Source organism: Molothrus ater, chromosome 10 (genome assembly GCF_012460135.2).
Source record: "Molothrus ater isolate BHLD 08-10-18 breed brown headed cowbird chromosome 10, BPBGC_Mater_1.1, whole genome shotgun sequence".
In the NCBI taxonomy this organism is placed as follows: Eukaryota; Metazoa; Chordata; class Aves; order Passeriformes; family Icteridae; genus Molothrus; species Molothrus ater.
Window position 1 is genome coordinate 6,526,273 of NC_050487.2, and position 26,486 is coordinate 6,552,758.

Genomic DNA, 26,486 nt, shown 5'->3' on the forward strand with positions numbered 1-26,486 from the left:
CAGGAACTATAAGGTCCATGACAGACTAAAGATCTAGCCCTGAAGCAGACCAAAATCCCTTCTATGGAACCATATTTTCTAAAGGATGTTTGGAATATTATCCAAGGGAGCGTACAAAATGGAGAAATAAAAAAATGCATTTGAGATGGAGGTGTGAGCAGCATGGTAATACTGACCAGCCTGGCAGCATCAGTGACTGCCACTCATGGTGCCTGGGTCCAAAAACTCCAGGAAGACATTGGGTTCACCAAGAGTCCCAGGGTTCTATGAGCCCCAATAGTATTCCTGGCCATTCTAATGTGTGGCTGTAAAGAGAAAGGCCAGCACCTGTGTCCATGGGCTCTGTGCCAACCAGGCCCTGCAGGCACCTCCCACTCCAGCTGCCTGTGCCTCTGTTCTGTGACATGAGCATTTTCTGAGGGAAAGGGCACCACTCAGGTGGCTCCAACCAGTCCAGCTTCCCCCATAGAAAATACATTTTACTTGTGAAAAGAAGCAGCAATTACTTTTATTCCTATGAATACTTCGGGAGATCAAGTTCCCTGACATCAGCCAGCCCAGATGGCAATGCTCCTGATCCATGTGACACTTGTGTCCTCCAGTGATGGTGATGCCAGAGAGCCCCTGGGCCATGCAGGGGTCCCTCAGGTGCTGGCACAGTCACAGCTGCCCCGGGAACCGTTTCCTTGAGGAGCAGGTGGAGCTGGCAACAGGAGCTCTGCACCCTGTAGGAAGGACAGAATAAAAGGGGAGCAGGTAAAGCAAAGCAGTGCTGGGAAAGCTCTGCCCAGCCAGAAATCCCTTTGACAGCTTAGGGCAGAGCAGTTCCCAGCCCAGAATCCTGCTGTGCTTCTATCAATTCCTCATTTCACTCTGGGGCAGATGGTCTTTCTTCCTCTGGCTGCTCAGGCAGCAGGAAAGCTTCCTTTGTGGAAAGCAACCAGGTCATGAGGCTCCTCCTTCCATGGCTTCCACGCCTGTCCCTCTGCAGGGACTCGAGCTCTAAGGCTCAGCTGTGCCAACACATACATGTGCAAGCACCAGCTAGGTACATCTGGCCAGCCAGGGGCACTGGACAACATGACTCTGCAAAAGCCTCCAGTGTACAGCAGGGCTGAGTCTTGCCCCAGCCCCAAAGCAACCAAGCCCCCTCCTCAAAACCTCCTCCTGCCACCCCTGAGCCCAGGCTGGCACCCAGGGGCCCACCCCAAGAACCTGAGTGGTGTCCATCAGCAGTTCAGGGCTCTATGGGGCCTGGTCCCGCTCCAGCTGCTCCACAGCCCGCACGAGGTCCTGCACAGCCCTGTCCACGTCTGCCCGGGTGGTGCCGCGCCCCACGCTCAGCCGCAGCGCGTTCTGCGCCACCTCTGGGGGAATCCCGCAGCTCAGCAGCACTGGGGAGGGCCTGCAACACAGCCAGGAGCAGGAGGTTGGACTGGAAGGCTGAGGAAGCCCCACACATCAGCAGGGAGCCTCATCGAGCCACAGGAGCAATCACATTTGCAGATACACTCCAGGTATCTGTCCCCTGCACAGCCCCGTTTGCTTTCCAGGGGCACCCAATCCCACTAGGCTTGTTGCCCTAAGGGAGATCTGGCTCTTCTAAGAAGAGCCTGTTCCATGTCCCTGTGGGTTGGCAGCTCTGCCACATCCAGAGGGCATTGCTCTAGACCAGGCCAAAAGCACCCACAGTCCCCATATCCCCTAAAGGAGCCATCCAGACACCCAAGCAGGGCTGGAGCAGGTGAGCCAGGCACACAAAGACAGAAGGCAGGCTCTCTTCTGGTAGTGCCAGGAGCTTAAAAGCTGGATAACCAAAGCTGGGAGGGACAAACTCCTTCCAAGCAGAAATCCAGCATTCCAGCTGTGTCTCCTGCAAAAATCCCCTTCACAGCCCTTCAGCTCCTCTGGAAGGAGGAGCTCTGTACCCTCTTTATTCCAGGTGACGCTGCCCAAGCCACCCACTGCCCCTTTCCCTGTCCTGTTTCCATCCCTCCCAACTCTTGTCCTCTGGGAAGTGCCCCAGGGGCTGGAAAATCATCTGCTCACCGATCCCCCTTCTCAGAGTGGCAGGCAGCCCCGACGCTGGCGAGGAGCACCTTGCAGTGAGCCAGCACCCTCCGTCCTGCAGCACAAGCAACACAAGCACAGCTCTCCCAGTGCCAAGGCTCCCTCCAGGGCTGCTCCTGCCTCACCTCCCTGCCTGAGCCATGCCAAATGCCCACCAGCCTCAGCCACAGGTGCTGTGAGGGGCAGGTGCTTGGCTCTGTGTAACAATCACGGGACAGAGATAGGGTAAGAGCTACCTTGAAGGCCTGGGCCCAGGATGGAGAAATTGCAGGTGTTGCAGAGTCGCTTGGAGCCCTCAAAGTGACTGTTGAAGCGAATCCTCTGCTTCCCAAAGGAGGCCTGGAGAAATCAGAGGGCTGTGAACCTCTCTGGGTTTCCAAGCAGCTCTGTCCTTATGAGGGGGTGGGCAGGGCCAGAGGGACATATCCACCCTGCTCCAGGCCCCACACCCTGCAGCCTGAGACTGTGGGGAGGGACCAGATGTGCTCACCTCCAGCGTGGCCTCCAGGTAATCCCGGACATCCCGCATATGAGCCTCATAGGCCTCCCAGTTCCTGTTCACTAACTCTGCAGCCTGAGAACACACAGACAGGCTCCACCAGTGACCCTTGGAAATCTCCCTCTGTGCATGGTCCCTGGGATGTGAGCCCAGCCTGGAACAGCCTCTGCAGTGCCAGGTCCCCTGTGTCCCCTCTCAGTGCCCTGTGCCATGTGAGCTGGGTGACTGTCAGGGCTGCAAACCCTCAGCAAGCGTGCCAAAGCACCTCCTTCAACTGGCATCAGAAAGCCCCACCACCTTTCCCAGCTCACCCTCCCTCCCACATGTCCCAAGTTTGTCCCTTCTGATGACTAGGGAGCACAAGTGGCTGTCTCTGTGCTGGCTCTGCACCACTCACCCCTGACCATCCCAACTGACCTGGCCAAGGCCGGCAATCATCGGGGTGTTCTCAGTGCTAGAAGGGAACAGGGACCAGTGAGTTATTTCTCCTGACCAGAAACCCAACCCTGAGACAGAGACATTCCCTCAGGGGACCCCTCATTACTGGCAAGGGCTCCTGAGCACCTCTCTGAGGTGGTTCAGAAGGAGGCAGTTCCACCCTGTTACACCCTTGGCAAAGTCTGAGCTCCAGGGAGTTTCCATGCACGGATCCATTTCCCTGCTGTGCTGGGTTGCTCGCCCCAGGGCTGGCAGGTGACACAGCTGCCACCTCAGCTCAGACAAGGCAGCCCACGTGGCCTGGCCACCAGCCAGGGGGCCAGCTCTCCAGGTAACCACCTGCCCCCTTACCCTGGCCGGAAACTCCTCTCCTGTCCCCCTCCAAAGAGCATGGGGTGCAGCGGGGTGGCAGTGCCGGGGCTGCAGATGTACAGCGCTCCAATCCTTGGGCCATGGAACTGTGGGGACAGCCACGGTGACCCTGGGGACACTGACAGCACTGACAGTGCTTGCCTGCCCAAATCTGAGTGCCCTCCAGTGCTGGCCCCTGCCCACTGCACAGGCACAAGGCATTACAGAGCCACTCCCCATGCTGTCTCCTGCCCCCCAGCCCAGACATGTTCCACAGGAGTGAAGTCTGTCTGCAGAGCACCACCCAGCAGAACTTTGGTGAGGTACCAAGCTGCGTGGGGCAACCAAAGTCCCCCTGGCAGCCCAGCAGAGATGTAACACAGGGTGATCAGCTGCTACAAGAGCAGGGCCACACCTTGTGTCCCACGATGGTCAAGTAGTCCACGCCCAGCTCCTGCACGTCCACGCGCCCCTTGCCAATCATCTGTGCTGCATCCGTGTGCACCAGGATCCGGGGCAGGCCCTGCGCTGCTCGGCGCCGGTTGAGGGCACTGACGCGCTGGCTCAGCTCTGCGACGGGCTGGTGGCAGGGACGAGGGGCTGCATCCCTTCTGCTCCTCTCTGCTACCTCCTCTTTGTAGGGTATCTCTGCCCCATCCCCCTCTCTGCCCACACTCACCATGATCACCCCGGTCTCGTTATTGGCCAGCATGAGGGACACCAGGCAGGTGTTTGGCTGGACGGCAGCCAGGACATCGTCCACCTCTGCCTGCCCGCTCCGTGGGGACACAGGCACAAAGGTGGCTTCTGCAGGCCAGGAGACAAGGCCTGAGGCTGGCTGGGTAGGCTGTGAGCGCTTGGGGCTGCAATATGCCCCACTGAGCAGGGCAGGAGTGTGTGGGTGGTGGGAGCACAGGCATAGAGCAGGGAGGTGACACATCCAGGCGGGGCAACATGAGCAACCACAGGGGGAAATGCTGCCCGTCCCAGGGGGAGAAAGTGGAACATCACAGAGCATGCAGGATCTTGCCCTCCTCCAAAAACACCAGCAGAGACAAGTCCCCCATTCAAACCTCATCTGTGCCAGTGCCACTCACCTGCCAGGCCCTCCTTCCCCAGCTGCTCCAGTGGCAGGCGGATGGAGTCGTGCTCCACGCTCGATGTCACAATGTGTGGTATGCCCCAGCTGTCCCCCATCCCACGCTGGCTGTTGTGGAAGTGCTTGCAGGCAGTGTGGATCACCATGTTGTTTGCCTGAAGGAGGGAAGGAGAGGGAAAATGGAGGCTTAGAAGGAGCACAGTACCCTTCACCCCTACCCTCCTCATCGCTGCTTGCTAGAGAGGGGGTGGTGGGCAGGGATTCCCAGGAAGGGGGTGGCCCTGCTCCCACCTCCGTGCCCCCTGAGGTGAAGACGATGTCCTCGGGGCGGCCTCCCAGCATCTTGGCCAGGCTCTCCCGTGCACTGCTGATGAGCTCCTTTGCCTTGCTGCCTGCAGGACCAGATCCCGTGGGTTCCTGTCACCACAGGGGCCAGCCCGAGGAGGGAACATAGCCCATCATGGTCCCTACCTGCAGGGGTGGGAGCTGCTGGGGTTGCCCCAGGCCTGGCACATGGCATCCCACACGGCCTGGGACACCTCGGGGGCCAGGGGGGTGGTGGCATTGTAATCCAGGTAGATCCTCCTGTAGGGGCAGGGGCAGATTAGCGGTGCTGGGGGGCACAGGGTGGAGCATGGGGCAGGGCAGGGCCTCACCCCTCCAATGAGTCACACTGCGCCTCCGCCGGCTCTGTCCCTGTGCCCATCACTGCTGTCACTGTCACTGTCACTGTCACCGTCTGGCTGCCGTCACCGACCTGGCATCGGGGGTTACAGACATGTGGCTGCCCATGGGGGACCAGGCACCTGCCCTGCCTGGGGCACCACAACCACTCATCACCCTCCCGCCCGCCTGCCCCACAGCCCAGGCACCGACCAATCACCCTCCCGCCCGCCTGCCCCACAGCCCAGGCACCGACCAATCACCCTCCCGCCCGCCTGCCCCACAGCCCAGGCACCGACCAATCACCCTCCCGCCCGCCTGCCCCACAGCCCAGGCACCCACCAATCAGCTCCCTCCTGCCTGCCCCACAGCCCAGGCACCCACCAATCAGCTCCCTCCTGCCTGCCCCACAGCCAAGGCATCCGCCAATCAGCTCCCTGGCCGGGGCCCCCTCAGGGCACTGACCAATCAGCTGCCCCGCAGTAAGGGCTCCGTCACCCCGCTACCCCGGCCGCGCCGGCCAATCCGCTGCCGCCCGCCCCTTGGCGGGGCCCCGCGAGCGCACGCGGCTCCCGTTGCCCGCGGCGGGCGGTACGCGAGCCCCCCGTCCCCCTTTCCCCCCCTCGCGTCGCAGCGGTGTCACTCACGCGCTGCTCACGCGCGGCCCGAGACGGAATGGGCGTGGCTCGCGAGCAGTGCGCTTCCGGCGCGCGGGGGTGGGCGGTACTTCCGGGACGGACGCAAGGCCAGGGAGTGGCGGCGCTTCCCCTCGTCAAGATGGCGGCGGCACCGTCGGTGCGGTTCCCTTGCCGCGCCCCGCGCAAACTCCGCGCCGCGCTCCGCGCGATGCCGGTGAGCGCCGGGCGGGGGGCGCCGGGGCGAGCGGCGACGACCTTCGCGCGGGGCTGGGGTGGGTGGCGCCCGGGGCCCGCCGCGCCGTGACTCAGCGCCGCAGGGCGGAGGCGGCCCCGCGTGCCGCGGCCGGTGCGGGGCCGAGCCGCGGGAGCTGCCCGGGGATGCGCCCGGGGCGGCCGTGCCTCGCGGCTCCGCGCCCCGGGCGGGTTGAGGGGGTGCGGGCCATGCTCAGGGCTGGGGGGGTGGGGAGCGGGCGGTTCGGGCGCTGTGGCGGGGTCAGGCGGGCGGAGCCGGGGTAGGGCACGGCCGGGCTGGCGCTGCGGCCCCGGCCTGCCTGCCTCGCTGTAATTGCCAAGGCGAAGTGCAAAACTCAATTAAAGCCGAATTCCCGCACGCAGACGCGCCGTATTAGGTTCTGGGAGCCGCTCCGAGGAGCGATAGGCTCGCGGAACAGGGGCTGGGATGGGCTGGGCTAACGCAGCCGTCCAACAGCGGCGGAGCGCCGCAAAGCCCCGCGTCCCATTGGCCTCAGCACGGCTTACATCGGCTTGTTTCTGCTGCGTGGAAAAAACTGCCTCGTTTGACACATTCCTCTCTTTTCCTCCCGTCTTTCAGATTATGTCGTAACCACAGAACTATCGAGCAGTGATGGAATCACTGGACACCGAGGTGAGGGCACGGAAGACCCTGGGGACTGTGGAGTACGTGGAGTCGTCGGGCTTCGCGCAGGGGGTGCTGCCCACCAAGAAGGATGTGGTGCAGAACATGCTGTACCTGCTGCAGCCCAAGAGGGCCGGCCAGGCCCAGCGCTCCAAGGAGGACGCGGCCCAGCTGCTCGCAGAGCACCTGCAGGAGCACTGGCTGGTCTGCAACCTGCACACCATCGCCACGCAGAACATAAAGAAACTCATCCTCAAAATGTACGAGGAGTTCACTCGATTGTACCAGACCAGGAAGCAGAGACAGAACCAGGCTTTTTCTGAGCGAGCCGACAGATTCAACGAGAGTTCGGAGAAGCTCTTTGACGTGTTTTGTGCAGACGCACAGATGAGGGATAAACTGGAGGAGTACAGTGGGATAAAAATGACCAGCATCGAGTGGAAGTTTCTGGAAGATCAGAGGAATGAGAGAAAAATGTACTACGAAGATTTCACAGAGAAGCAGGAGCTGAAGATGATGGAGAGAAGGCAGAAGATACAGTGTCTGGAGCACTTCAGGAAGCTCGCCAGGGAAGAGAAGGAGAGCAGCAAGGCAAAGGAGATGAAGTACAAGGGCGAGGAGCAGTCGGATGAGGGCACAAGCGTGGACGAGCTGTACCCTGTGGAGGAGGAGAACGGCGGCGCCCCGGCCTTCTCGCTGCGGGGCCGGCGGAAGCGCCGCTGCACCGCCGCCGCCACCGCCGGCACTGACCTGCCCCTGGAGGGCGAGCACATACGGATGAGCATCCGCAGGGTCAGGCCTGGCTTCTACGAGACTGTGGAAAAGGTGAAAAACTGCTAGCGCCCGCTGCCGAGAGCGGGCAGAGCTGCTGGAGTACAAGGTGGCAATGCACACATTAGGCAAGTTTGAAATCCCACCATTCATTGGAAGTGATTGTTGTAGATCCTCAAGCCAGAGCTCAGGAACATGCTGCCTCCAGGGAAGAGGGCTGGGATGGTGACAATGACAGCAAGGACTAAACCATATGGATTTGGAAGGATGAGCTGTCAGCAGCCAGCGATGCCAAGGCTCAGATGCAGAGGATGATCCAAGGTTACGTAGCACGTAAGCCTCTTCTTCCAAGGTCCTGTCTGCATCCGTGGGGTTTGGAAGTCTCTCAACATTTCTGAGCCAGTGGTGGCCTAACAGCATGAATCAGGACACGGATTTACTGCAGGGTGGTAACTTGGACTTGTTGCTAACAGAAAATCCCTGTGCTGAAGAGCCCTGGCTGCAGTGGGGGTGAAAGATGCTTGGCCTCTTCCTGCGGGAGCTGGCGTTTCTGCCAGGAAGGAAGTGGGTTTGCAGCGTGTGTCACCAGCCCCGGAGAGGCATGCTGTGCTTTTGGGAAGGGACTGCTCTCCTGCTTGAGGAGCAGGCAGAGAGCAGAAGACAGTGGAGTGGAGTGCTTTGGCTGTTAAAGCATTGGTGATTCTGAATGTTTATTCTAGATTCTATTTTACCAACGTTTCCTTGATCAGGATAAACCTTCCCGTAACTGGATGAGTTTTATCATGAAGTCCCTAATCTAGGATCTGGGGTGTGAATCCTAAATGAAGTGGTAATGTTTTATCTTTGGGGGGAGGGGGTTAACATAGGAGAAAATGCAAATTGCATTATTTAGTTTTAAGATGAGAGTAATTTTATAAACTGTTATACTGCCTTTTTAGGACATAGGGAAGAATAAGCCTTCCCAGGTGTAGCTGTGGTGTTCACAGCAGCAGGCACCGACATCTGGGCTTGCTCTTCCACCCCCGAGGTGGTGTCTGTAGACCAGCAGGGGGGAGATGGTAGTTTTCCACCCGGAGGTTGTTTGAACAAAGCGTGACCCTCTTGCCCACGTACATCCTGAGCAGTGACTATCTGTGACCTTTTTAGTTAAGAGTTGCTTTACTGGTTTTTAAAGGTGAGAGACTTGAACTTCCAGTGAAACCCAGTGCTGGAGATCTCTCTGGTGAGATGCCCAAACCTTGCCAGACCACACTGAAAATGGAAAACCCCCAAGTCTCTATTTGTCCACAAAAGATCTGTGGTAGAAAGAGCGCAAACTTGCCTGGTTTTAAAATTTACCTTCCAGTGTGAATGTTGGTTTCCCCACTCCAGTATCTCAGCTTTTCCCCGTTTCTTTCCTCTCCGTCCTGCACATTGTTTACTGACATTAACTCGTGCTCTTTCATTCTTTGGCTTTTGCTCCCTTTAACAATAAATGCATGTACGAATAATTTTGACAGTTCATTTACTTTTGATGAATCAGTCCTCGGACTGCTTTGAAGTCCTGTGCCAAAGGAGGAATGAAACACGGAGCAGCTGCTGGTCCCTTGGGACACGGTGGCCCCGGCCGGGCTGCCCAGGCAGGCTCCAGCCTCAGCCACCTGGCACAGATCTGTCTGGCTGTGAGCCGTGTGTCCCTTCTCAGGGACCGTGCTCCTTACAAGGGTCCTTGCTCTGTGTCTCTGACAAGCTCTTCATGGTAAGTCGCTCCAAAGTATTTAGTGCCCGCCGCGTGCTCTGCACCACTCGTAGTTTTACAGGTTTGGTAGCAGCACCCTTGAGCCTCCGCTGCCTGAGGCTTCGCAGCCTCCCTCCATCTCCTCTCTCTGACATGCTTCACTGACCTCCCCATGCAAATTATGTCACGTTTAAACTATTTGCCTTCCAGCCTGGAGGTGCTGGATTGAGCCTCTCACTGGGTCTCTACACCAGCAGCTCTGTTTCAGCAGGGAATATAGCCAAGCTCGGACCTCGCCAAAGTAGAAGTTTTTTAATAACTGCTGTAAGTCCCCTTTTTATTACAGATATAGCTGACAGTTTAAATGCTTGTGTGTAAAGCAAATCCATTTGGGTTGGCTTGGATATGGAACACAGCTGTATAGTGCTTTATGATTTTCAGGGATTCAGGGAAATTAAGGTTGTCAAATTTGACTTCCTGTCTACCACAGGGAATTACATTTCATTCAGAAGCCCCACACTCAGCGTGCTGGTCTCAGTTGAACTGACGTGTCTGAGGGAAAGTCAAGCCGCAGGTGTCAGCATTCTGCTGTCTTCCTTGTTACCTATTTAGTGATTAATCACCTTTGCTGTTTCAAAATAAGACAAAAAAAATCTGACCAACTTCTAGGCTGTGATTCTTTTCACGACATCCTGTACAGGCTGAGCAGAGTTTATCACATTAAAATCATATTTGGGTTTTTTTTTACTGGGTTTGACTGTGGATAGAGCCAAAGCCTGGCTCTGTTTCTGCTGCAACAGGGGGAAAATTTCTAAATCATGTATTCTGGTATTCTGATTACTCTTCTTTGGGACCATGGTGCCTTTTTAATCAGGACAGTAAATCTTGTCCCAGGATTCTGTACTTTTGTACGTTAACAGTTGTTGACTTTCCTTTTTGGTGTGTCCCAAATAAATTAATATAACATACCTCTGGGCTTTTGTTTCTTCTTTCTAAAGGGGGAGGAAAGAGGAAACTGAAGCGAAAGTAAATCTTTTCTGCTTCAGCTCTCCTTCCCAGGCCCTTGCAGGAGCAGCTGGGATGCATGCAGGTGGAGCTGCTCCTGTCCAGACCGTGTGGGGCAGTGGTAGGGAAGCTGCAAGAAATGGGAATCTGGCACAGGGGCCCACATGGAGCCCTTTTTTTCAAAGATGCTGGAATCTGGAACAGCTGAAGGTAAGGGGAGAGGAATAAAATCTCTGCACATGGTTGCAGTGTTTCATGAGGACTCCGTGTGCCTCAGGCGTGGTGGGATTGGAATCAGAGACTAAGGTGGGGCCTCCCTGCCTTCCTGGTGTGATCCCATGCATGAGTATTCCCCTGCTGCCTGTTCTCTCCTGACTGTGGTTCAGGGATGTTGTTTGAGATGAGTGAGGGGCAGTTGTGCCCGAGAGACACACAGAGATGGTTTGCACCACAGGACTTCAGCAAGGAAGGGAAATTGGAAAGGAGGAAGGAGCACATTTGCATCAATGGCTTTTGCAGGAGGAAATCAAGGTGCATCCCAGGGCCTACAAATATTTGTGCTGGATGCAGAGTCACTGATTTTACTGGGTATTTGGGGAGGAACATTTTAATCCACCCCTTGAGTCCTGGCTTCTACAGAGAGAGCAATAGGAAAGGGGATCCTGAAAGCCCTGCACCCCAGCCTGGGGCCCTGACAGCCAGGCAGGGCACATGCCTGCTCCAGGCAAAAAAAAAAATGCCTTTTTGCAGCCTTTACAAATTTCTTAGAGCTGCCCAGGCTGGCCAGAGTGAGGTTGTACAGAAACACCCTCCTGATTTCCCAGCATGGATGTGCCTCTCCTGGCCACTGCTCTGCCTCCCCTCCCTCTCGGAAAGGGGAAGGAACACAAAAAAAACAACCCAAAATGCAAATCATGGCACTACTGAGTGGGCTGGATGTGGAAAACAACGTCTGTGACTCAGCACAGAAAGAGTCACAAAGCTGGAATTTAAAACAAGTCCAAGCTGAACTCTGTGGGCATATGGCTCATGCAGTGTTGGGCAGTGCCTCCCCAGGGGGGAGCTGGGTGGGCAGGGGGAAGTGCCAGAGCCTCGTCCTAGACCAGCTGTGCCAGACAGCTTAACACAGTGATAAATTGTGGCACTGCAGGTGGGATACTGGGAAAAAGTGATCCTGGGAAGAAAGGAGCAGATCTGTGAGGCTGTGTCACAACTGTGCTTGTGCTCAGCGCCAGTGGCCAGGCTTGGGCACAGCTCCAGGAGGGGAAATGAACCTCCTGTGTCACCTGACATCCACGGTTTTTCCCCTGGGGGGATGCATGGCACAGGTGGTGGTGAAGCCATCCCCACTGTGGCAGAGCTGGGCACAGAAATCCTGGTGTGCGGCACAGGAACCCAGCATGACAGCTGCCCTACCCCCATCCTATGGTTCTCACTGGCTCCACAGGAAAAATCCCCCTGAATGCTGAAAGGAGCTGCAGGGCGAGCCTTTCCAAGGGCAACCACATTAATTTATTAACCAGACACGTGCAAGGGTATTTCCTCCTCTCACCAAGGGTGTTGTCTTGTTATTCTTCCTGAGTTTCTTGACAGCAGATGCTTCCTCCTGGCACAGTTTTGGAGCCAGCAGATACTGCTCCATTCTTTTAAGACATAGCAATGAAAGTTCCTGTATCCCCTTGTGCTGCCCAGCAGCGTCCCCTCTTGCACAGTGCTCTGGTCCTGCTCAGGTCTGGGTTTGCTCCAGGGCCTGGGGACAGCTCTGCACAGCCACAGCCCCCCTGGCAGAGCCTGCTGGGCAGCCCACACACACCTCCAGAGGGAGGGACGCTAGAAATTGATCCTGGGGAAATCCAAACGTCTGGGAGTTGGGGTAGGAGCTGTTGAGCTTTCTCTTTCCCAGCTACCTGGTACAGAGCAGCCAGGCCCCCAGACTTTTCTATGCCAGATGCTTTCAAGGAGCCAGCTTCTCCCTGGCTCCAAGCTTTTTGCAGCTCCATATGCTCAGTTTTGGGAAGTGGGTATTAACAGAGCTGTGGGCTGCACCTGCCCAGGTATTCCCTGGGTGCACTCGTGACACTGCCATGGCTCTGGCAAGACATTTGCTTGTTCAGCATTCTCAGTTGTACCCCAACACACATTTTGTGGAGTTTCTTTGTATGTCAGCGCTTCCTGCTGCCCCACAGAAGCTGCCTGCAGGAGACCAATTTGCTGAATTGGCCCAGTCTCCAGCAGCATTTTATATCCTTTTGCAGGCAAACATACCCCTAAATCACTCACATCTTGACTCCTCTGTCTGTGGAATGCATTCATTATGTGAGTACCCAGACAGTTCCTCCTGCAGTACCCTGTGTTTCTATCTTGAGACATACCACATTGTCTATGAGAGATGCTGGGAAGGGAAGTGGGCAGTGTGGGGGTAGGACACACTCTAGGACACCCTGACTCTCTTGTTGCTGTCACACCCCCAGCTGTTGGGCTCTTACTTCCCACATGCTCCTGCAGCCGAGTTTCTGGATGAGAGAAGCAGCTACTGCGGAAAGTCCAGAAATTTTGTGAGACGCCTGGGTGAGGGCAGATATGAGAGAGGTGGGGGTCCCTCACCAGGACCTCACTGAGCCCCTCTCCCTGGTCCCCCCGGGCAGTCCCGGCGGGTTGGGTGTCCTTCACCAGCGGCACAGCCGAGCCCACGCTGGCTGCTGCCGCCCGGAGCTGGGGAGGTGCCGGACCTCGAGCCCGGGGCTGGGCCATGGGGACAAGCTGGGGACAAGCCCAGCGCCGCCGCCCGCCGGGAGGGACGGGCTCAGGTTACGGCCTCGTACAGAAGTGAGCGGGGCTGCGGGACTCCAGCGAGGTTTCTGGTGCTGGGCCGAGGTGTATTAAAGGGGAGCGCGCGCGCGGCTGAGGGCTCGGGCAGCGTCCCCGGCCATGGCGGGCCCGGGCAGCGACGGGGACCTGCGGCGCCTGCTGAAGCTGCACCGCACCGAGATCGCCATGGCAGTGGACGACGTCTTCCCACTGCTGCATGGCCTGGCTGACCACGATGTCGTCCCTGACCACATCTTCAAGGTGAGGCTGCGGAGCAGGAGAGGCCGGTCATGCTGTGGGGCTGGGCTCGGCGGGCTGGAGGGCAGCCCTGGCCGTGCTGTGCCCGGCAGGAGACGCTGAGCCGGGCGGAGCGGGAGGGCTCCCACCGCGCTTTTCACGCGCTGCTCACCTGGCTGCTGGGCCGCGACACCGCCGCCCTCCGAGACTTCTGGGCCGTCCTCTTCAAGGACTACAACCTGGAGCGGTACTCCCGGCTCCGGCCTCTCCGCGGCGCCTTCCCCAGAGGTAGTGGGGGTCAGCTGGGACGGGCACCCACGGGGGCTGACAGTGGGCAGGGGTGACAGCCGGGGCGCTGGTGCCTCTCCCAGTCCCTGTTAATCTTGCAGAGGTGGAGCTGGGGCGGCAGCGCCGTGGAAGGCGTCTCTCCCCGAGCCCCACAGCGCCGGCCCCACACAGACCCCAAGGCAAGAGGAAAGCCCCTGAGGAGCGGGACAAGGCCCGGGCGGCACAGCCCGCTCCACGGCACAGTGCCAGTCCTGGTATGGAGACCCAGAGCAGGATGGAGATGGGGCAGGGTGCTGCCCCCGAGGTATTGTGGCGTGCCCCCTGATGCCCATCCTCACAATGCTGTAGGGCCCCTGGTGAAGGCAAAGACCGTGAAGAAGCCGGAGGGCACAGATACCCCCCGCACCTCTCGTGCCAGCGGTGAGTGCCGAAAGCCCCAGGGCAGTTTCTGCCTGTGTGCCTTGTTTGCCCACAGCCGTGGGCAGGGGGCTACCCACCCACTGAACCCCTCCCCTGCCCGCAGCTCTCCAGGCAGTGGCTGCCTCAGTGCAGAGAGCGGTGGCTGTGGCAGGTGGTGAGGTGCCCGTCAGCCGTGGGGCCATCGAGGGCATCCTCATTAAACACGTGCTGGACCCAAGTAAGTACAGACGAGCCCAGCCCAGCCCAGCCCAGCCACCTCCTGCCCAGTTTAGTCCCCAAATTCACGAGCCACCCTCAGGCGGGGCGAGGTGGGGAAGGGGAGCTGGAGCTGCCTCTGGCTTCTCTTGCAGACAGCTCCAAGACGGGCAGCAGAGCTGACAAGCCATATACTCCAACTGCCTGTGAGGAGCCAGAGACCAGGAGCAGAAGCCACAGCCTAAAGCCCCCTGCCCAGCCCAAGGCATGACCAAGTGTACAGACACCCCCCTCATGTTTTCACCCCATCTTGTGCAGCTGCCAAGGCTGTGGCAGGGGGTTGTTCCTGCATGGCATCATAGCCATGGCCTGGGGGTGTCCCCCAGTGCAAGCAGTGCCTCTCAAAACCCCTTCTTGTCTCACCAACAGAACAGGGAACCCCAATTGCACCCCCAGAGCCAGCTGCAAGCAGCCACTGTCTACAGCCAGGACCCTGTGCCCCACCAGGTGAGCCCTGGATGTGACACCTGGTACACCCCCAGGAGGAACTGTTGGGGTTCTCCTGGCATGTCCATTTGCCTTGGCCACAAAAAGGAAACACAGGGTTCAGCTACTGTGGGTTCACCACATTATGACCCCCAAGAAACAGGCAATTTTACCACCCTGAAAGGATTGGTATGTTTGGTGCAGGGTGGGTGATGCAGGGGGAGAGGGCAAGGGGGGGTGAAAGACCTTGCCATAGCCATGGCTTCAGCCTGTGAGGGTGGCAGTGACCCCCTGCCCACTTCCCTGGGGACAGGAGAACGAGGATGAGTGTGCAGCATGCGGTGATGGTGGTGAGCTCATCTGCTGTGACGGCTGCCCCAGGGCCTTTCACCTTGCCTGCCTGGTGCCCCCACTGCCCCACGTCCCCAGGTGAGTCCCAGGGCACGCAGGGATGCCAGTGCCCCCTGCCGTCCCTCACTGCTCTGCTCCCACTGCGCAGCGGGACGTGGCGATGTGGCTCCTGTGTGGAGAACGTGACTGAACCAGGCCAGCTGCTGGAGGCAGACTTGCCTGTGGAGAGACCCCCCGAGATCCTGGGGGAGGCAGCGCGGGACACCCAGCAGGGTGGAGTGGAGGGGAGCGTCTGCAGTCGCTGCTGTGCCCAGATCCCCACTCCCCACCACTGTCCTGCTCCCAGTGGGGACTCCAGGTGAGTTCCCCATCATGCCCCACATGCCAGCCTTAGTTCCTCCCTGGAGGGCTCTGCCCTGATGGTCTGTGTCTCCCCTGATGGTCCAGGGGGCTACAGCTGTGCATGTCCTGCACGGGCACCCTGGACACAGGAGGTCTGGGCACCACTGCAGCAGCTGGAGACCACCTGCTTCCAGCAGCCAAGGTCAGCACAAGCACTGCCAGGAGCGGGGTGGGAGAGGACAAGTGGGGCCTAAGGGGAGCAGGAAGGTGGAGGTGGGTCAGGCAGGGTGAGGGACAGGCTGACACCATATGGAGGCAACTTAGTGAAGCTGTACTGGGGGAGCATGAGCTGGGCCCACATCAGATGAGGGATTGAACATGGGTAGCAATCCTGACCAAAAGGTGAACAGGCTGAGGGCAGTAAGGGAGCTGACAGGACATCTCTCCATGCACAGGCAGAGGATGGAGCCCTTGGCAGTGACCCTGTGCTGAGCCGGGAGGAGCTTGATGCGCTGCTAGGTGAGGTAAGACTCTGTGTGACACCAACAGGCTGACTGCATGCAAAGGGAACCATGTCTCTGGTGTGGCCCACAGGGGGACATGGGGCTATGGGTCAGGCAGCATGTGCCTGGACTGAGGGAAAGGATGTGGGATTGGAAAAGAAAATGAACACCTGGGGCTGTCCTACAGAGCACGTGGGATGGGATCTTGCAGTGGGCATTCCAGACCATGGCACGGCCGCTAGCAGAAACACAGGGACTCCTTGCCTAGTGCACAAACCAAGCAGCAGAATCCACATGGCAAGGAATGAAAAGGCAGCCTCGGAGACACACTTTAAACAAGAGGAAGAAAGGCGTAAAGACAGCACAAAGAAGTCACACAATAAAACACTGACTGTCAACAGGACAACCCAAAATGCCACACAGAGAAGAAAATGGCAGGACACATCCAGTGACACGGAACACAGAAAAAGTGCACTGAAAATGTACATAAACAACATCCCAGAAAAATATAATAAGGTGAATTGAAAAAAATATATTAACCAAAGGCACAGAAAAGAATATTTCTTCTTAAAAAAAGGAAAAGAAGAAAAAGATACAAACCTGAGCAAATGGATAATAAAAAGAGAAGTGGAGACAAATAAATTAAATACCACTAAAGAGAGGGAAAAGACCCAAGGCTACCATGACACGCAAGGCCACAAGGGCCACCCCAGAAGCTCACCTGCCCCCTCCCTCCTGCCCCTGGCCTCGCCTGCCCAAGCAAAACGGGAGACCTCCTGGGCACAAACGGCAACAAAAGATGCCTACAGCACCCGGTATTCCCAGGCGGTCTCCCATCCAAGTACTAACCGGGCCCGACCCTGCTTAGCTTCCGAGATCAGACGAGATCAGGCGTTCTCAGGGTGGTATGGCCGTAGGCACCCACCAGCCCCTCCGCAGCGCTCTCGAGCCCTGGCCACCACCCTCCCGGCACACACCCACACCTCAACGGCCACCACAAACTCCTCGCGGCCACACAGGCCGACCACCGCCCCTGGGCACGCGCCCCAGGCTACCACTGACGCGCAAGGCCACAAGGGCCACCCCAGAAGCGCACCTGCCCCCTCCCTCCTGCCCCTGGCCGCGCCTGCCCAAGCAAAACGGGAGACCTCCTGGGCACAAACGGCAACAAAAGATGCCTACAGCACCCGGTATTCCCGGGCGGTCTCCCATCCAAGTACTAACCGGGCCCGACCCTGCTTAGCTTCCGAGATCAGACGAGATCGGGCGTTCTCAGGGTGGTATGGCCGTAGGCACCCACCAGCCCCTCCGCAGCGCTCTCGAGCCCTGGCCACCACCCTCCCGGCACACACCCACACCTCAACGGCCACCACAAACTCCTCGCGGCCACACAGGCCGACCACCGCCCCTGGGCACGCGCCCCAGGCTACCACTGACGCGCAAGGCCACAAGGGCCACCCCAGAAGCGCACCTGCCCCCTCCCTCCTGCCCCTGGCCTCGCCTGCCCAAGCAAAACGGGAGACCTCCTGGGCACAAACGGCAACAAAAGATGCCTACAGCACCCGGTATTCCCAGGCGGTCTCCCATCCAAGTACTAACCGGGCCCGACCCTGCTTAGCTTCCGAGATCAGACGAGATCGGGCGTTCTCAGGGTGGTATGGCCGTAGGCACCCACCAGCCCCTCCGCAGCGCTCTCGAGCCCTGGCCACCACCCTCCCGGCACACACCCACACCTCAACGGCCACCACAAACTCCTCGCGGCCACACAGGCCGACCACCGCCCCTGGGCACGCGCCCCAGGCTACCACTGACGCGCAAGGCCACAAGGGCCACCCCAGAAGCGCACCTGCCCCCTCCCTCCTGCCCCTGGCCTCGCCTGCCCAAGCAAAACGGGAGACCTCCTGGGCACAAACGGCAACAAAAGATGCCTACAGCACCCGGTATTCCCAGGCGGTCTCCCATCCAAGTACTAACCGGGCCCGACCCTGCTTAGCTTCCGAGATCAGACGAGATCGGGCGTTCTCAGGGTGGTATGGCCGTAGGCACCCACCAGCCCCTCCGCAGCGCTCTCGAGCCCTGGCCACCACCCTCCCGGCACACACCCACACCTCAACGGCCACCACAAACTCCTCGCGGCCACACAGGCCGACCACCGCCCCTGGGCACGCGCCCCAGGCTACCACTGACGCGCAAGGCCACAAGGGCCACCCCAGAAGCGCACCTGCCCCCTCCCTCCTGCCCCTGGCCTCGCCTGCCCAAGCAAAACGGGAGACCTCCTGGGCACAAACGGCAACAAAAGATGCCTACAGCACCCGGTATTCCCAGGCGGTCTCCCATCCAAGTACTAACCGGGCCCGACCCTGCTTAGCTTCCGAGATCAGACGAGATCGGGCGTTCTCAGGGTGGTATGGCCGTAGGCACCCACCAGCCCCTCCGCAGCGCTCTCGAGCCCTGGCCACCACCCTCCCGGCACACACCCACACCTCAACGGCCACCACAAACTCCTCGCGGCCACACAGGCCGACCACCGCCCCTGGGCACGCGCCCCAGGCTACCACTGACGCGCAAGGCCACAAGGGCCACCCCAGAAGCGCACCTGCCCCCTCCCTCCTGCCCCTGGCCGCGCCTGCCCAAGCAAAACGGGAGACCTCCTGGGCACAAACGGCAACAAAGGATGCCTACAGCACCCGGTATTCCCAGGCGGTCTCCCATCCAAGTACTAACCGGGCCCGACCCTGCTTAGCTTCCGAGATCAGACGAGATCGGGCGTTCTCAGGGTGGTATGGCCGTAGGCACCCACCAGCCCCTCCGCAGCGCTCTCGAGCCCTGGCCACCACCCTCCCGGCACACACCCACACCTCAACGGCCACCACAAACTCCTCGCGGCCACACAGGCCGACCACCGCCCCTGGGCACGCGCCCCAGGCTACCACTGACGCGCAAGGCCACAAGGGCCACCCCAGAAGCGCACCTGCCCCCTCCCTCCTGCCCCTGGCCTCGCCTGCCCAAGCAAAACGGGAGACCTCCTGGGCACAAACGGCAACAAAAGATGCCTACAGCACCCGGTATTCCCAGGCGGTCTCCCATCCAAGTACTAACCGGGCCCGACCCTGCTTAGCTTCCGAGATCAGACGAGATCGGGCGTTCTCAGGGTGGTATGGCCGTAGGCACCCACCAGCCCCTCCGCAGCGCTCTCGAGCCCTGGCCACCACCCTCCCGGCACACACCCACACCTCAACGGCCACCACAAACTCCTCGCGGCCACACAGGCCGACCACCGCCCCTGGGCACGCGCCCCAGGCTACCACTGACGCGCAAGGCCACAAGGGCCACCCCAGAAGCGCACCTGCCCCCTCCCTCCTGCCCCTGGCCTCGCCTGCCCAAGCAAAACGGGAGACCTCCTGGGCACAAACGGCAACAAAAGATGCCTACAGCACCCGGTATTCCCAGGCGGTCTCCCATCCAAGTACTAACCGGGCCCGACCCTGCTTAGCTTCCGAGATCAGACGAGATCGGGCGTTCTCAGGGTGGTATGGCCGTAGGCACCCACCAGCCCCTCCGCAGCGCTCTCGAGCCCTGGCCACCACCCTCCCGGCACACACCCACACCTCAACGGCCACCACAAACTCCTCGCGGCCACACAGGCCGACCACCGCCCCTGGGCACGCGCCCCAGGCTACCACTGACGCGCAAGGCCACAAGGGCCACCCCAGAAGCGCACCTGCCCCCTCCCTCCTGCCCCTGGCCTCGCCTGCCCAAGCAAAACGGGAGACCTCCTGGGCACAAACGGCAACAAAAGATGCCTACAGCACCCGGTATTCCCAGGCGGTCTCCCATCCAAGTACTAACCGGGCCCGACCCTGCTTAGCTTCCGAGATCAGACGAGATCGGGCGTTCTCAGGGTGGTATGGCCGTAGGCACCCACCAGCCCCTCCGCAGCGCTCTCGAGCCCTGGCCACCACCCTCCCGGCACACACCCACACCTCAACGGCCACCACAAACTCCTCGCGGCCACACAGGCCGACCACCGCCCCTGGGCACGCGCCCCAGGCTACCACTGACGCGCAAGGCCACAAGGGCCACCCCAGAAGCGCACCTGCCCCCTCCCTCCTGCCCCTGGCCTCGCCTGCCCAAGCAAAACGGGAGACCTCCTGGGCACAAACGGCAACAAAAGATGCCTACAGCACCCGGTATTCCCAGGCGGTCTCCCATCCAAGTACTAACCGGGCCCGACCCTGCTTAGCTTCCGAGATCAGACGAGATCGGGCGTTCTCAGGGTGGTATGGCCGTAGGCACCCACCAGCCCCTCCGCAGCGCTCTCGAGCCCTGGCCACCACCCTCCCGGCACACACCCACACCTCAACGGCCACCACAAACTCCTCGCGGCCACACAGGCCGACCACCGCCCCTGGGCACGCGCCCCAGGCTACCACTGACACGCAAGGCCACAAGGGCCACCCCAGAAGCGCACCTGCCCCCTCCCTCCTGCCCCTGGCCTCGCCTGCCCAAGCAAAACGGGAGACCTCCTGGGCACAAACGGCAACAAAAGATGCCTACAGCACCCGGTATTCCCAGGCGGTCTCCCATCCAAGTACTAACCGGGCCCGACCCTGCTTAGCTTCCGAGATCAGACGAGATCGGGCGTTCTCAGGGTGGTATGGCCGTAGGCACCCACCAGCCCCTCCGCAGCGCTCTCGAGCCCTGGCCACCACCCTCCCGGCACACACCCACACCTCAACGGCCACCACAAACTCCTCGCGGCCACACAGGCCGACCACCGCCCCTGGGCACGCGCCCCAGGCTACCACTGACACGCAAGGCCACAAGGGCCACCCCAGAAGCGCACCTGCCCCCTCCCTCCTGCCCCTGGCCTCGCCTGCCCAAGCAAAACGGGAGACCTCCTGGGCACAAACGGCAACAAAAGATGCCTACAGCACCCGGTATTCCCAGGCGGTCTCCCATCCAAGTACTAACCGGGCCCGACCCTGCTTAGCTTCCGAGATCAGACGAGATCGGGCGTTCTCAGGGTGGTATGGCCGTAGGCACCCACCAGCCCCTCCGCAGCGCTCTCGAGCCCTGGCCACCACCCTCCCGGCACACACCCACACCTCAACGGCCACCACAAACTCCTCGCGGCCACACAGGCCGACCACCGCCCCTGGGCACGCGCCCCAGGCTACCACTGACACGCAAGGCCACAAGGGCCACCCCAGAAGCGCACCTGCCCCCTCCCTCCTGCCCCTGGCCTCGCCTGCCCAAGCAAAACGGGAGACCTCCTGGGCACAAACGGCAACAAAAGATGCCTACAGCACCCGGTATTCCCAGGCGGTCTCCCATCCAAGTACTAACCGGGCCCGACCCTGCTTAGCTTCCGAGATCAGACGAGATCGGGCGTTCTCAGGGTGGTATGGCCGTAGGCACCCACCAGCCCCTCCGCAGCGCTCTCGAGCCCTGGCCACCACCCTCCCGGCACACACCCACACCTCAACGGCCACCACAAACTCCTCGCGGCCACACAGGCCGACCACCGCCCCTGGGCACGCGCCCCAGGCTACCACTGACACGCAAGGCCACAAGGGCCACCCCAGAAGCGCACCTGCCCCCTCCCTCCTGCCCCTGGCCTCGCCTGCCCAAGCAAAACGGGAGACCTCCTGGGCACAAACGGCAACAAAAGATGCCTACAGCACCCGGTATTCCCAGGCGGTCTCCCATCCAAGTACTAACCGGGCCCGACCCTGCTTAGCTTCCGAGATCAGACGAGATCGGGCGTTCTCAGGGTGGTATGGCCGTAGGCACCCACCAGCCCCTCCGCAGCGCTCTCGAGCCCTGGCCACCACCCTCCCGGCACACACCCACACCTCAACGGCCACCACAAACTCCTCGCGGCCACACAGGCCGACCACCGCCCCTGGGCACGCGCCCCAGGCTACCACTGACGCGCAAGGCCACAAGGGCCACCCCAGAAGCTCACCTGCCCCCTCCCTCCTGCCCCTGGCCTCGCCTGCCCAAGCAAAACGGGAGACCTCCTGGGCACAAACGGCAACAAAAGATGCCTACAGCACCCGGTATTCCCAGGCGGTCTCCCATCCAAGTACTAACCGGGCCCGACCCTGCTTAGCTTCCGAGATCAGACGAGATCGGGCGTTCTCAGGGTGGTATGGCCGTAGGCACCCACCAGCCCCTCCGCAGCGCTCTCGAGCCCTGGCCACCACCCTCCCGGCACACACCCACACCTCAACGGCCACCACAAACTCCTCGCGGCCACACAGGCCGACCACCGCCCCTGGGCACGCGCCCCAGGCTACCACTGACACGCAAGGCCACAAGGGCCACCCCAGAAGCTCACCTGCCCCCTCCCTCCTGCCCCTGGCCTCGCCTGCCCAAGCAAAACGGGAGACCTCCTGGGCACAAACGGCAACAAAAGATGCCTACAGCACCCGGTATTCCCAGGCGGTCTCCCATCCAAGTACTAACCGGGCCCGACCCTGCTTAGCTTCCGAGATCAGACGAGATCGGGCGTTCTCAGGGTGGTATGGCCGTAGGCACCCACCAGCCCCTCCGCAGCGCTCTCGAGCCCTGGCCACCACCCTCCCGGCACACACCCACACCTCAACGGCCACCACAAACTCCTCGCGGCCACACAGGCCGACCACCGCCCCTGGGCACGCGCCCCAGGCTACCACTGACACGCAAGGCCACAAGGGCCACCCCAGAAGCTCACCTGCCCCCTCCCTCCTGCCCCTGGCCTCGCCTGCCCAAGCAAAACGGGAGACCTCCTGGGCACAAACGGCAACAAAAGATGCCTACAGCACCCGGTATTCCCAGGCGGTCTCCCATCCAAGTACTAACCGGGCCCGACCCTGCTTAGCTTCCGAGATCAGACGAGATCGGGCGTTCTCAGGGTGGTATGGCCGTAGGCACCCACCAGCCCCTCCGCAGCGCTCTCGAGCCCTGGCCACCACCCTCCCGGCACACACCCACACCTCAACGGCCACCACAAACTCCTCGCGGCCACACAGGCCGACCACCGCCCCTGGGCACGCGCCCCAGGCTACCACTGACACGCAAGGCCACAAGGGCCACCCCAGAAGCGCACCTGCCCCCTCCCTCCTGCCCCTGGCCTCGCCTGCCCAAGCAAAACGGGAGACCTCCTGGGCACAAACGGCAACAAAAGATGCCTACAGCACCCGGTATTCCCAGGCGGTCTCCCATCCAAGTACTAACCGGGCCCGACCCTGCTTAGCTTCCGAGATCAGACGAGATCGGGCGTTCTCAGGGTGGTATGGCCGTAGGCACCCACCAGCCCCTCCGCAGCGCTCTCGAGCCCTGGCCACCACCCTCCCGGCACACACCCACACCTCAACGGCCACCACAAACTCCTCGCGGCCACACAGGCCGACCACCGCCCCTGGGCACGCGCCCCAGGCTACCACTGACACGCAAGGCCACAAGGGCCACCCCAGAAGCGCACCTGCCCCCTCCCTCCTGCCCCTGGCCTCGCCTGCCCAAGCAAAACGGGAGACCTCCTGGGCACAAACGGCAACAAAAGATGCCTACAGCACCCGGTATTCCCAGGCGGTCTCCCATCCAAGTACTAACCGGGCCCGACCCTGCTTAGCTTCCGAGATCAGACGAGATCGGGCGTTCTCAGGGTGGTATGGCCGTAGGCACCCACCAGCCCCTCCGCAGCGCTCTCGAGCCCTGGCCACCACCCTCCCGGCACACACCCACACCTCAACGGCCACCACAAACTCCTCGCGGCCACACAGGCCGACCACCGCCCCTGGGCACGCGCCCCAGGCTACCACTGACACGCAAGGCCACAAGGGCCACCCCAGAAGCTCACCTGCCCCCTCCCTCCTGCCCCTGGCCTCGCCTGCCCAAGCAAAACGGGAGACCTCCTGGGCACAAACGGCAACAAAAGATGCCTACAGCACCCGGTATTCCCAGGCGGTCTCCCATCCAAGTACTAACCGGGCCCGACCCTGCTTAGCTTCCGAGATCAGACGAGATCGGGCGTTCTCAGGGTGGTATGGCCGTAGGCACCCACCAGCCCCTCCGCAGCGCTCTCGAGCCCTGGCCACCACCCTCCCGGCACACACCCACACCTCAACGGCCACCACAAACTCCTCGCGGCCACACAGGCCGACCACCGCCCCTGGGCACGCGCCCCAGGCTACCACTGACACGCAAGGCCACAAGGGCCACCCCAGAAGCTCACCTGCCCCCTCCCTCCTGCCCCTGGCCTCGCCTGCCCAAGCAAAACGGGAGACCTCCTGGGCACAAACGGCAACAAAAGATGCCTACAGCACCCGGTATTCCCAGGCGGTCTCCCATCCAAGTACTAACCGGGCCCGACCCTGCTTAGCTTCCGAGATCAGACGAGATCGGGCGTTCTCAGGGTGGTATGGCCGTAGGCACCCACCAGCCCCTCCGCAGCGCTCTCGAGCCCTGGCCACCACCCTCCCGGCACACACCCACACCTCAACGGCCACCACAAACTCCTCGCGGCCACACAGGCCGACCACCGCCCCTGGGCACGCGCCCCAGGCTACCACTGACACGCAAGGCCACAAGGGCCACCCCAGAAGCTCACCTGCCCCCTCCCTCCTGCCCCTGGCCTCGCCTGCCCAAGCAAAACGGGAGACCTCCTGGGCACAAACGGCAACAAAAGATGCCTACAGCACCCGGTATTCCCAGGCGGTCTCCCATCCAAGTACTAACCGGGCCCGACCCTGCTTAGCTTCCGAGATCAGACGAGATCGGGCGTTCTCAGGGTGGTATGGCCGTAGGCACCCACCAGCCCCTCCGCAGCGCTCTCGAGCCCTGGCCACCACCCTCCCGGCACACACCCACACCTCAACGGCCACCACAAACTCCTCGCGGCCACACAGGCCGACCACCGCCCCTGGGCACGCGCCCCAGGCTACCACTGACACGCAAGGCCACAAGGGCCACCCCAGAAGCGCACCTGCCCCCTCCCTCCTGCCCCTGGCCTCGCCTGCCCAAGCAAAACGGGAGACCTCCTGGGCACAAACGGCAACAAAAGATGCCTACAGCACCCGGTATTCCCAGGCGGTCTCCCATCCAAGTACTAACCGGGCCCGACCCTGCTTAGCTTCCGAGATCAGACGAGATCGGGCGTTCTCAGGGTGGTATGGCCGTAGGCACCCACCAGCCCCTCCGCAGCGCTCTCGAGCCCTGGCCACCACCCTCCCGGCACACACCCACACCTCAACGGCCACCACAAACTCCTCGCGGCCACACAGGCCGACCACCGCCCCTGGGCACGCGCCCCAGGCTACCACTGACACGCAAGGCCACAAGGGCCACCCCAGAAGCTCACCTGCCCCCTCCCTCCTGCCCCTGGCCTCGCCTGCCCAAGCAAAACGGGAGACCTCCTGGGCACAAACGGCAACAAAAGATGCCTACAGCACCCGGTATTCCCAGGCGGTCTCCCATCCAAGTACTAACCGGGCCCGACCCTGCTTAGCTTCCGAGATCAGACGAGATCGGGCGTTCTCAGGGTGGTATGGCCGTAGGCACCCACCAGCCCCTCCGCAGCGCTCTCGAGCCCTGGCCACCACCCTCCCGGCACACACCCACACCTCAACGGCCACCACAAACTCCTCGCGGCCACACAGGCCGACCACCGCCCCTGGGCACGCGCCCCAGGCTACCACTGACACGCAAGGCCACAAGGGCCACCCCAGAAGCTCACCTGCCCCCTCCCTCCTGCCCCTGGCCTCGCCTGCCCAAGCAAAACGGGAGACCTCCTGGGCACAAACGGCAACAAAAGATGCCTACAGCACCCGGTATTCCCAGGCGGTCTCCCATCCAAGTACTAACCGGGCCCGACCCTGCTTAGCTTCCGAGATCAGACGAGATCGGGCGTTCTCAGGGTGGTATGGCCGTAGGCACCCACCAGCCCCTCCGCAGCGCTCTCGAGCCCTGGCCACCACCCTCCCGGCACACACCCACACCTCAACGGCCACCACAAACTCCTCGCGGCCACACAGGCCGACCACCGCCCCTGGGCACGCGCCCCAGGCTACCACTGACACGCAAGGCCACAAGGGCCACCCCAGAAGCTCACCTGCCCCCTCCCTCCTGCCCCTGGCCTCGCCTGCCCAAGCAAAACGGGAGACCTCCTGGGCACAAACGGCAACAAAAGATGCCTACAGCACCCGGTATTCCCAGGCGGTCTCCCATCCAAGTACTAACCGGGCCCGACCCTGCTTAGCTTCCGAGATCAGACGAGATCGGGCGTTCTCAGGGTGGTATGGCCGTAGGCACCCACCAGCCCCTCCGCAGCGCTCTCGAGCCCTGGCCACCACCCTCCCGGCACACACCCACACCTCAACGGCCACCACAAACTCCTCGCGGCCACACAGGCCGACCACCGCCCCTGGGCACGCGCCCCAGGCTACCACTGACACGCAAGGCCACAAGGGCCACCCCAGAAGCTCACCTGCCCCCTCCCTCCTGCCCCTGGCCTCGCCTGCCCAAGCAAAACGGGAGACCTCCTGGGCACAAACGGCAACAAAAGATGCCTACAGCACCCGGTATTCCCAGGCGGTCTCCCATCCAAGTACTAACCGGGCCCGACCCTGCTTAGCTTCCGAGATCAGACGAGATCGGGCGTTCTCAGGGTGGTATGGCCGTAGGCACCCACCAGCCCCTCCGCAGCGCTCTCGAGCCCTGGCCACCACCCTCCCGGCACACACC

At 61.2% G+C, this 26,486-nt stretch overlaps 3 protein-coding genes and 27 non-coding genes across 31 annotated transcripts; 2 read left to right on the forward strand and 28 right to left on the reverse strand.

Moving 5' to 3' along the window:
• Nucleotides 1-477: 477 nt before the first annotated feature.
• On the reverse strand, nucleotides 478-5,862 carry SCLY (selenocysteine lyase). Of its 2 annotated transcripts, XM_036388455.2 has the most exons (14): nucleotides 5,768-5,862; nucleotides 5,114-5,214; nucleotides 4,934-5,042; nucleotides 4,749-4,853; nucleotides 4,456-4,612; nucleotides 4,038-4,165; nucleotides 3,774-3,938; nucleotides 3,359-3,465; nucleotides 2,987-3,023; nucleotides 2,561-2,644; nucleotides 2,307-2,409; nucleotides 2,050-2,125; nucleotides 1,216-1,405; nucleotides 478-725 (listed from the first exon to the last, which is right to left on the reverse strand). In XM_036388455.2, the coding sequence occupies exons 2-13, from the start codon at nucleotides 5,161-5,163 to the stop codon at nucleotides 1,246-1,248; spliced, it is 1,281 nt and encodes a 426-aa protein (XP_036244348.1). In that variant the 5' UTR covers nucleotides 5,164-5,214; nucleotides 5,768-5,862; the 3' UTR covers nucleotides 478-725; nucleotides 1,216-1,245. The 2 variants fall into 2 exon arrangements, with proteins under 2 accessions (XP_036244348.1, XP_036244353.1); XM_036388460.1 differs by lacking the exons at nucleotides 478-725; nucleotides 2,050-2,125; nucleotides 5,768-5,862 and having other exon boundaries at nucleotides 1,287-1,405; nucleotides 5,114-5,282.
• Nucleotides 5,859-10,091, forward strand: LOC118689954 (uncharacterized). Its single transcript, XM_036388462.2, has 2 exons — nucleotides 5,859-5,972; nucleotides 6,591-10,091. Exon 2 carries the CDS (start codon nucleotides 6,624-6,626, stop codon nucleotides 7,473-7,475), a length of 852 nt encoding a protein of 283 aa, XP_036244355.1. The 5' UTR covers nucleotides 5,859-5,972; nucleotides 6,591-6,623; the 3' UTR covers nucleotides 7,476-10,091.
• A 2,965-nt stretch (nucleotides 10,092-13,056) lies between these two features.
• On the forward strand, nucleotides 13,057-16,384 carry AIRE (autoimmune regulator). Its single transcript, XM_036388387.1, has 12 exons — nucleotides 13,057-13,197; nucleotides 13,287-13,461; nucleotides 13,563-13,715; nucleotides 13,810-13,881; nucleotides 13,985-14,098; nucleotides 14,232-14,341; nucleotides 14,395-14,583; nucleotides 14,876-14,991; nucleotides 15,062-15,271; nucleotides 15,361-15,457; nucleotides 15,711-15,779; nucleotides 15,946-16,384. The coding sequence occupies exons 1-12, from the start codon at nucleotides 13,057-13,059 to the stop codon at nucleotides 16,024-16,026; spliced, it is 1,527 nt and encodes a 508-aa protein (XP_036244280.1). The 3' UTR covers nucleotides 16,027-16,384.
• A 174-nt stretch (nucleotides 16,385-16,558) lies between these two features.
• Nucleotides 16,559-16,677, reverse strand: LOC118690450 (5S ribosomal RNA). The gene has a single exon (XR_004980806.1). It is a non-coding gene; the product is annotated as a 5S ribosomal RNA (ribosomal RNA).
• Nucleotides 16,678-16,933: 256 nt separating this feature from the next.
• On the reverse strand, nucleotides 16,934-17,052 carry LOC118690449 (5S ribosomal RNA). Its single transcript, XR_004980805.1, has one exon. It is a non-coding gene; the product is annotated as a 5S ribosomal RNA (ribosomal RNA).
• A 256-nt stretch (nucleotides 17,053-17,308) lies between these two features.
• Nucleotides 17,309-17,427, reverse strand: LOC118690448 (5S ribosomal RNA). Its single transcript, XR_004980804.1, has one exon. It is a non-coding gene; the product is annotated as a 5S ribosomal RNA (ribosomal RNA).
• A 256-nt stretch (nucleotides 17,428-17,683) lies between these two features.
• LOC118690446 (5S ribosomal RNA) lies at nucleotides 17,684-17,802 on the reverse strand. The gene has a single exon (XR_004980802.1). It is a non-coding gene; the product is annotated as a 5S ribosomal RNA (ribosomal RNA).
• A 256-nt stretch (nucleotides 17,803-18,058) lies between these two features.
• Nucleotides 18,059-18,177, reverse strand: LOC118690445 (5S ribosomal RNA). The gene has a single exon (XR_004980801.1). It is a non-coding gene; the product is annotated as a 5S ribosomal RNA (ribosomal RNA).
• A 256-nt stretch (nucleotides 18,178-18,433) lies between these two features.
• On the reverse strand, nucleotides 18,434-18,552 carry LOC118690444 (5S ribosomal RNA). Its single transcript, XR_004980800.1, has one exon. It is a non-coding gene; the product is annotated as a 5S ribosomal RNA (ribosomal RNA).
• Nucleotides 18,553-18,808: 256 nt separating this feature from the next.
• Nucleotides 18,809-18,927, reverse strand: LOC118690442 (5S ribosomal RNA). Its single transcript, XR_004980799.1, has one exon. It is a non-coding gene; the product is annotated as a 5S ribosomal RNA (ribosomal RNA).
• Nucleotides 18,928-19,183: 256 nt separating this feature from the next.
• Nucleotides 19,184-19,302, reverse strand: LOC118690441 (5S ribosomal RNA). The gene has a single exon (XR_004980798.1). It is a non-coding gene; the product is annotated as a 5S ribosomal RNA (ribosomal RNA).
• Nucleotides 19,303-19,558: 256 nt separating this feature from the next.
• Nucleotides 19,559-19,677, reverse strand: LOC118690440 (5S ribosomal RNA). Its single transcript, XR_004980797.1, has one exon. It is a non-coding gene; the product is annotated as a 5S ribosomal RNA (ribosomal RNA).
• A 256-nt stretch (nucleotides 19,678-19,933) lies between these two features.
• On the reverse strand, nucleotides 19,934-20,052 carry LOC118690439 (5S ribosomal RNA). Its single transcript, XR_004980796.1, has one exon. It is a non-coding gene; the product is annotated as a 5S ribosomal RNA (ribosomal RNA).
• Nucleotides 20,053-20,308: 256 nt separating this feature from the next.
• Nucleotides 20,309-20,427, reverse strand: LOC118690438 (5S ribosomal RNA). Its single transcript, XR_004980795.1, has one exon. It is a non-coding gene; the product is annotated as a 5S ribosomal RNA (ribosomal RNA).
• A 256-nt stretch (nucleotides 20,428-20,683) lies between these two features.
• Nucleotides 20,684-20,802, reverse strand: LOC118690437 (5S ribosomal RNA). The gene has a single exon (XR_004980794.1). It is a non-coding gene; the product is annotated as a 5S ribosomal RNA (ribosomal RNA).
• A 256-nt stretch (nucleotides 20,803-21,058) lies between these two features.
• Nucleotides 21,059-21,177, reverse strand: LOC118690436 (5S ribosomal RNA). The gene has a single exon (XR_004980793.1). It is a non-coding gene; the product is annotated as a 5S ribosomal RNA (ribosomal RNA).
• Nucleotides 21,178-21,433: 256 nt separating this feature from the next.
• Nucleotides 21,434-21,552, reverse strand: LOC118690434 (5S ribosomal RNA). The gene has a single exon (XR_004980791.1). It is a non-coding gene; the product is annotated as a 5S ribosomal RNA (ribosomal RNA).
• Nucleotides 21,553-21,808: 256 nt separating this feature from the next.
• On the reverse strand, nucleotides 21,809-21,927 carry LOC118690433 (5S ribosomal RNA). Its single transcript, XR_004980790.1, has one exon. It is a non-coding gene; the product is annotated as a 5S ribosomal RNA (ribosomal RNA).
• Nucleotides 21,928-22,183: 256 nt separating this feature from the next.
• LOC118690432 (5S ribosomal RNA) lies at nucleotides 22,184-22,302 on the reverse strand. The gene has a single exon (XR_004980789.1). It is a non-coding gene; the product is annotated as a 5S ribosomal RNA (ribosomal RNA).
• Nucleotides 22,303-22,558: 256 nt separating this feature from the next.
• LOC118690431 (5S ribosomal RNA) lies at nucleotides 22,559-22,677 on the reverse strand. The gene has a single exon (XR_004980788.1). It is a non-coding gene; the product is annotated as a 5S ribosomal RNA (ribosomal RNA).
• A 256-nt stretch (nucleotides 22,678-22,933) lies between these two features.
• LOC118690430 (5S ribosomal RNA) lies at nucleotides 22,934-23,052 on the reverse strand. The gene has a single exon (XR_004980787.1). It is a non-coding gene; the product is annotated as a 5S ribosomal RNA (ribosomal RNA).
• A 256-nt stretch (nucleotides 23,053-23,308) lies between these two features.
• On the reverse strand, nucleotides 23,309-23,427 carry LOC118690429 (5S ribosomal RNA). The gene has a single exon (XR_004980786.1). It is a non-coding gene; the product is annotated as a 5S ribosomal RNA (ribosomal RNA).
• A 256-nt stretch (nucleotides 23,428-23,683) lies between these two features.
• Nucleotides 23,684-23,802, reverse strand: LOC118690428 (5S ribosomal RNA). The gene has a single exon (XR_004980785.1). It is a non-coding gene; the product is annotated as a 5S ribosomal RNA (ribosomal RNA).
• Nucleotides 23,803-24,058: 256 nt separating this feature from the next.
• LOC118690426 (5S ribosomal RNA) lies at nucleotides 24,059-24,177 on the reverse strand. The gene has a single exon (XR_004980784.1). It is a non-coding gene; the product is annotated as a 5S ribosomal RNA (ribosomal RNA).
• Nucleotides 24,178-24,433: 256 nt separating this feature from the next.
• Nucleotides 24,434-24,552, reverse strand: LOC118690425 (5S ribosomal RNA). The gene has a single exon (XR_004980783.1). It is a non-coding gene; the product is annotated as a 5S ribosomal RNA (ribosomal RNA).
• Nucleotides 24,553-24,808: 256 nt separating this feature from the next.
• LOC118690424 (5S ribosomal RNA) lies at nucleotides 24,809-24,927 on the reverse strand. The gene has a single exon (XR_004980782.1). It is a non-coding gene; the product is annotated as a 5S ribosomal RNA (ribosomal RNA).
• A 256-nt stretch (nucleotides 24,928-25,183) lies between these two features.
• LOC118690422 (5S ribosomal RNA) lies at nucleotides 25,184-25,302 on the reverse strand. The gene has a single exon (XR_004980780.1). It is a non-coding gene; the product is annotated as a 5S ribosomal RNA (ribosomal RNA).
• A 256-nt stretch (nucleotides 25,303-25,558) lies between these two features.
• On the reverse strand, nucleotides 25,559-25,677 carry LOC118690421 (5S ribosomal RNA). The gene has a single exon (XR_004980779.1). It is a non-coding gene; the product is annotated as a 5S ribosomal RNA (ribosomal RNA).
• Nucleotides 25,678-25,933: 256 nt separating this feature from the next.
• LOC118690420 (5S ribosomal RNA) lies at nucleotides 25,934-26,052 on the reverse strand. Its single transcript, XR_004980778.1, has one exon. It is a non-coding gene; the product is annotated as a 5S ribosomal RNA (ribosomal RNA).
• Nucleotides 26,053-26,308: 256 nt separating this feature from the next.
• LOC118690419 (5S ribosomal RNA) lies at nucleotides 26,309-26,427 on the reverse strand. Its single transcript, XR_004980777.1, has one exon. It is a non-coding gene; the product is annotated as a 5S ribosomal RNA (ribosomal RNA).
• Nucleotides 26,428-26,486: the final 59 nt, after the last annotated feature.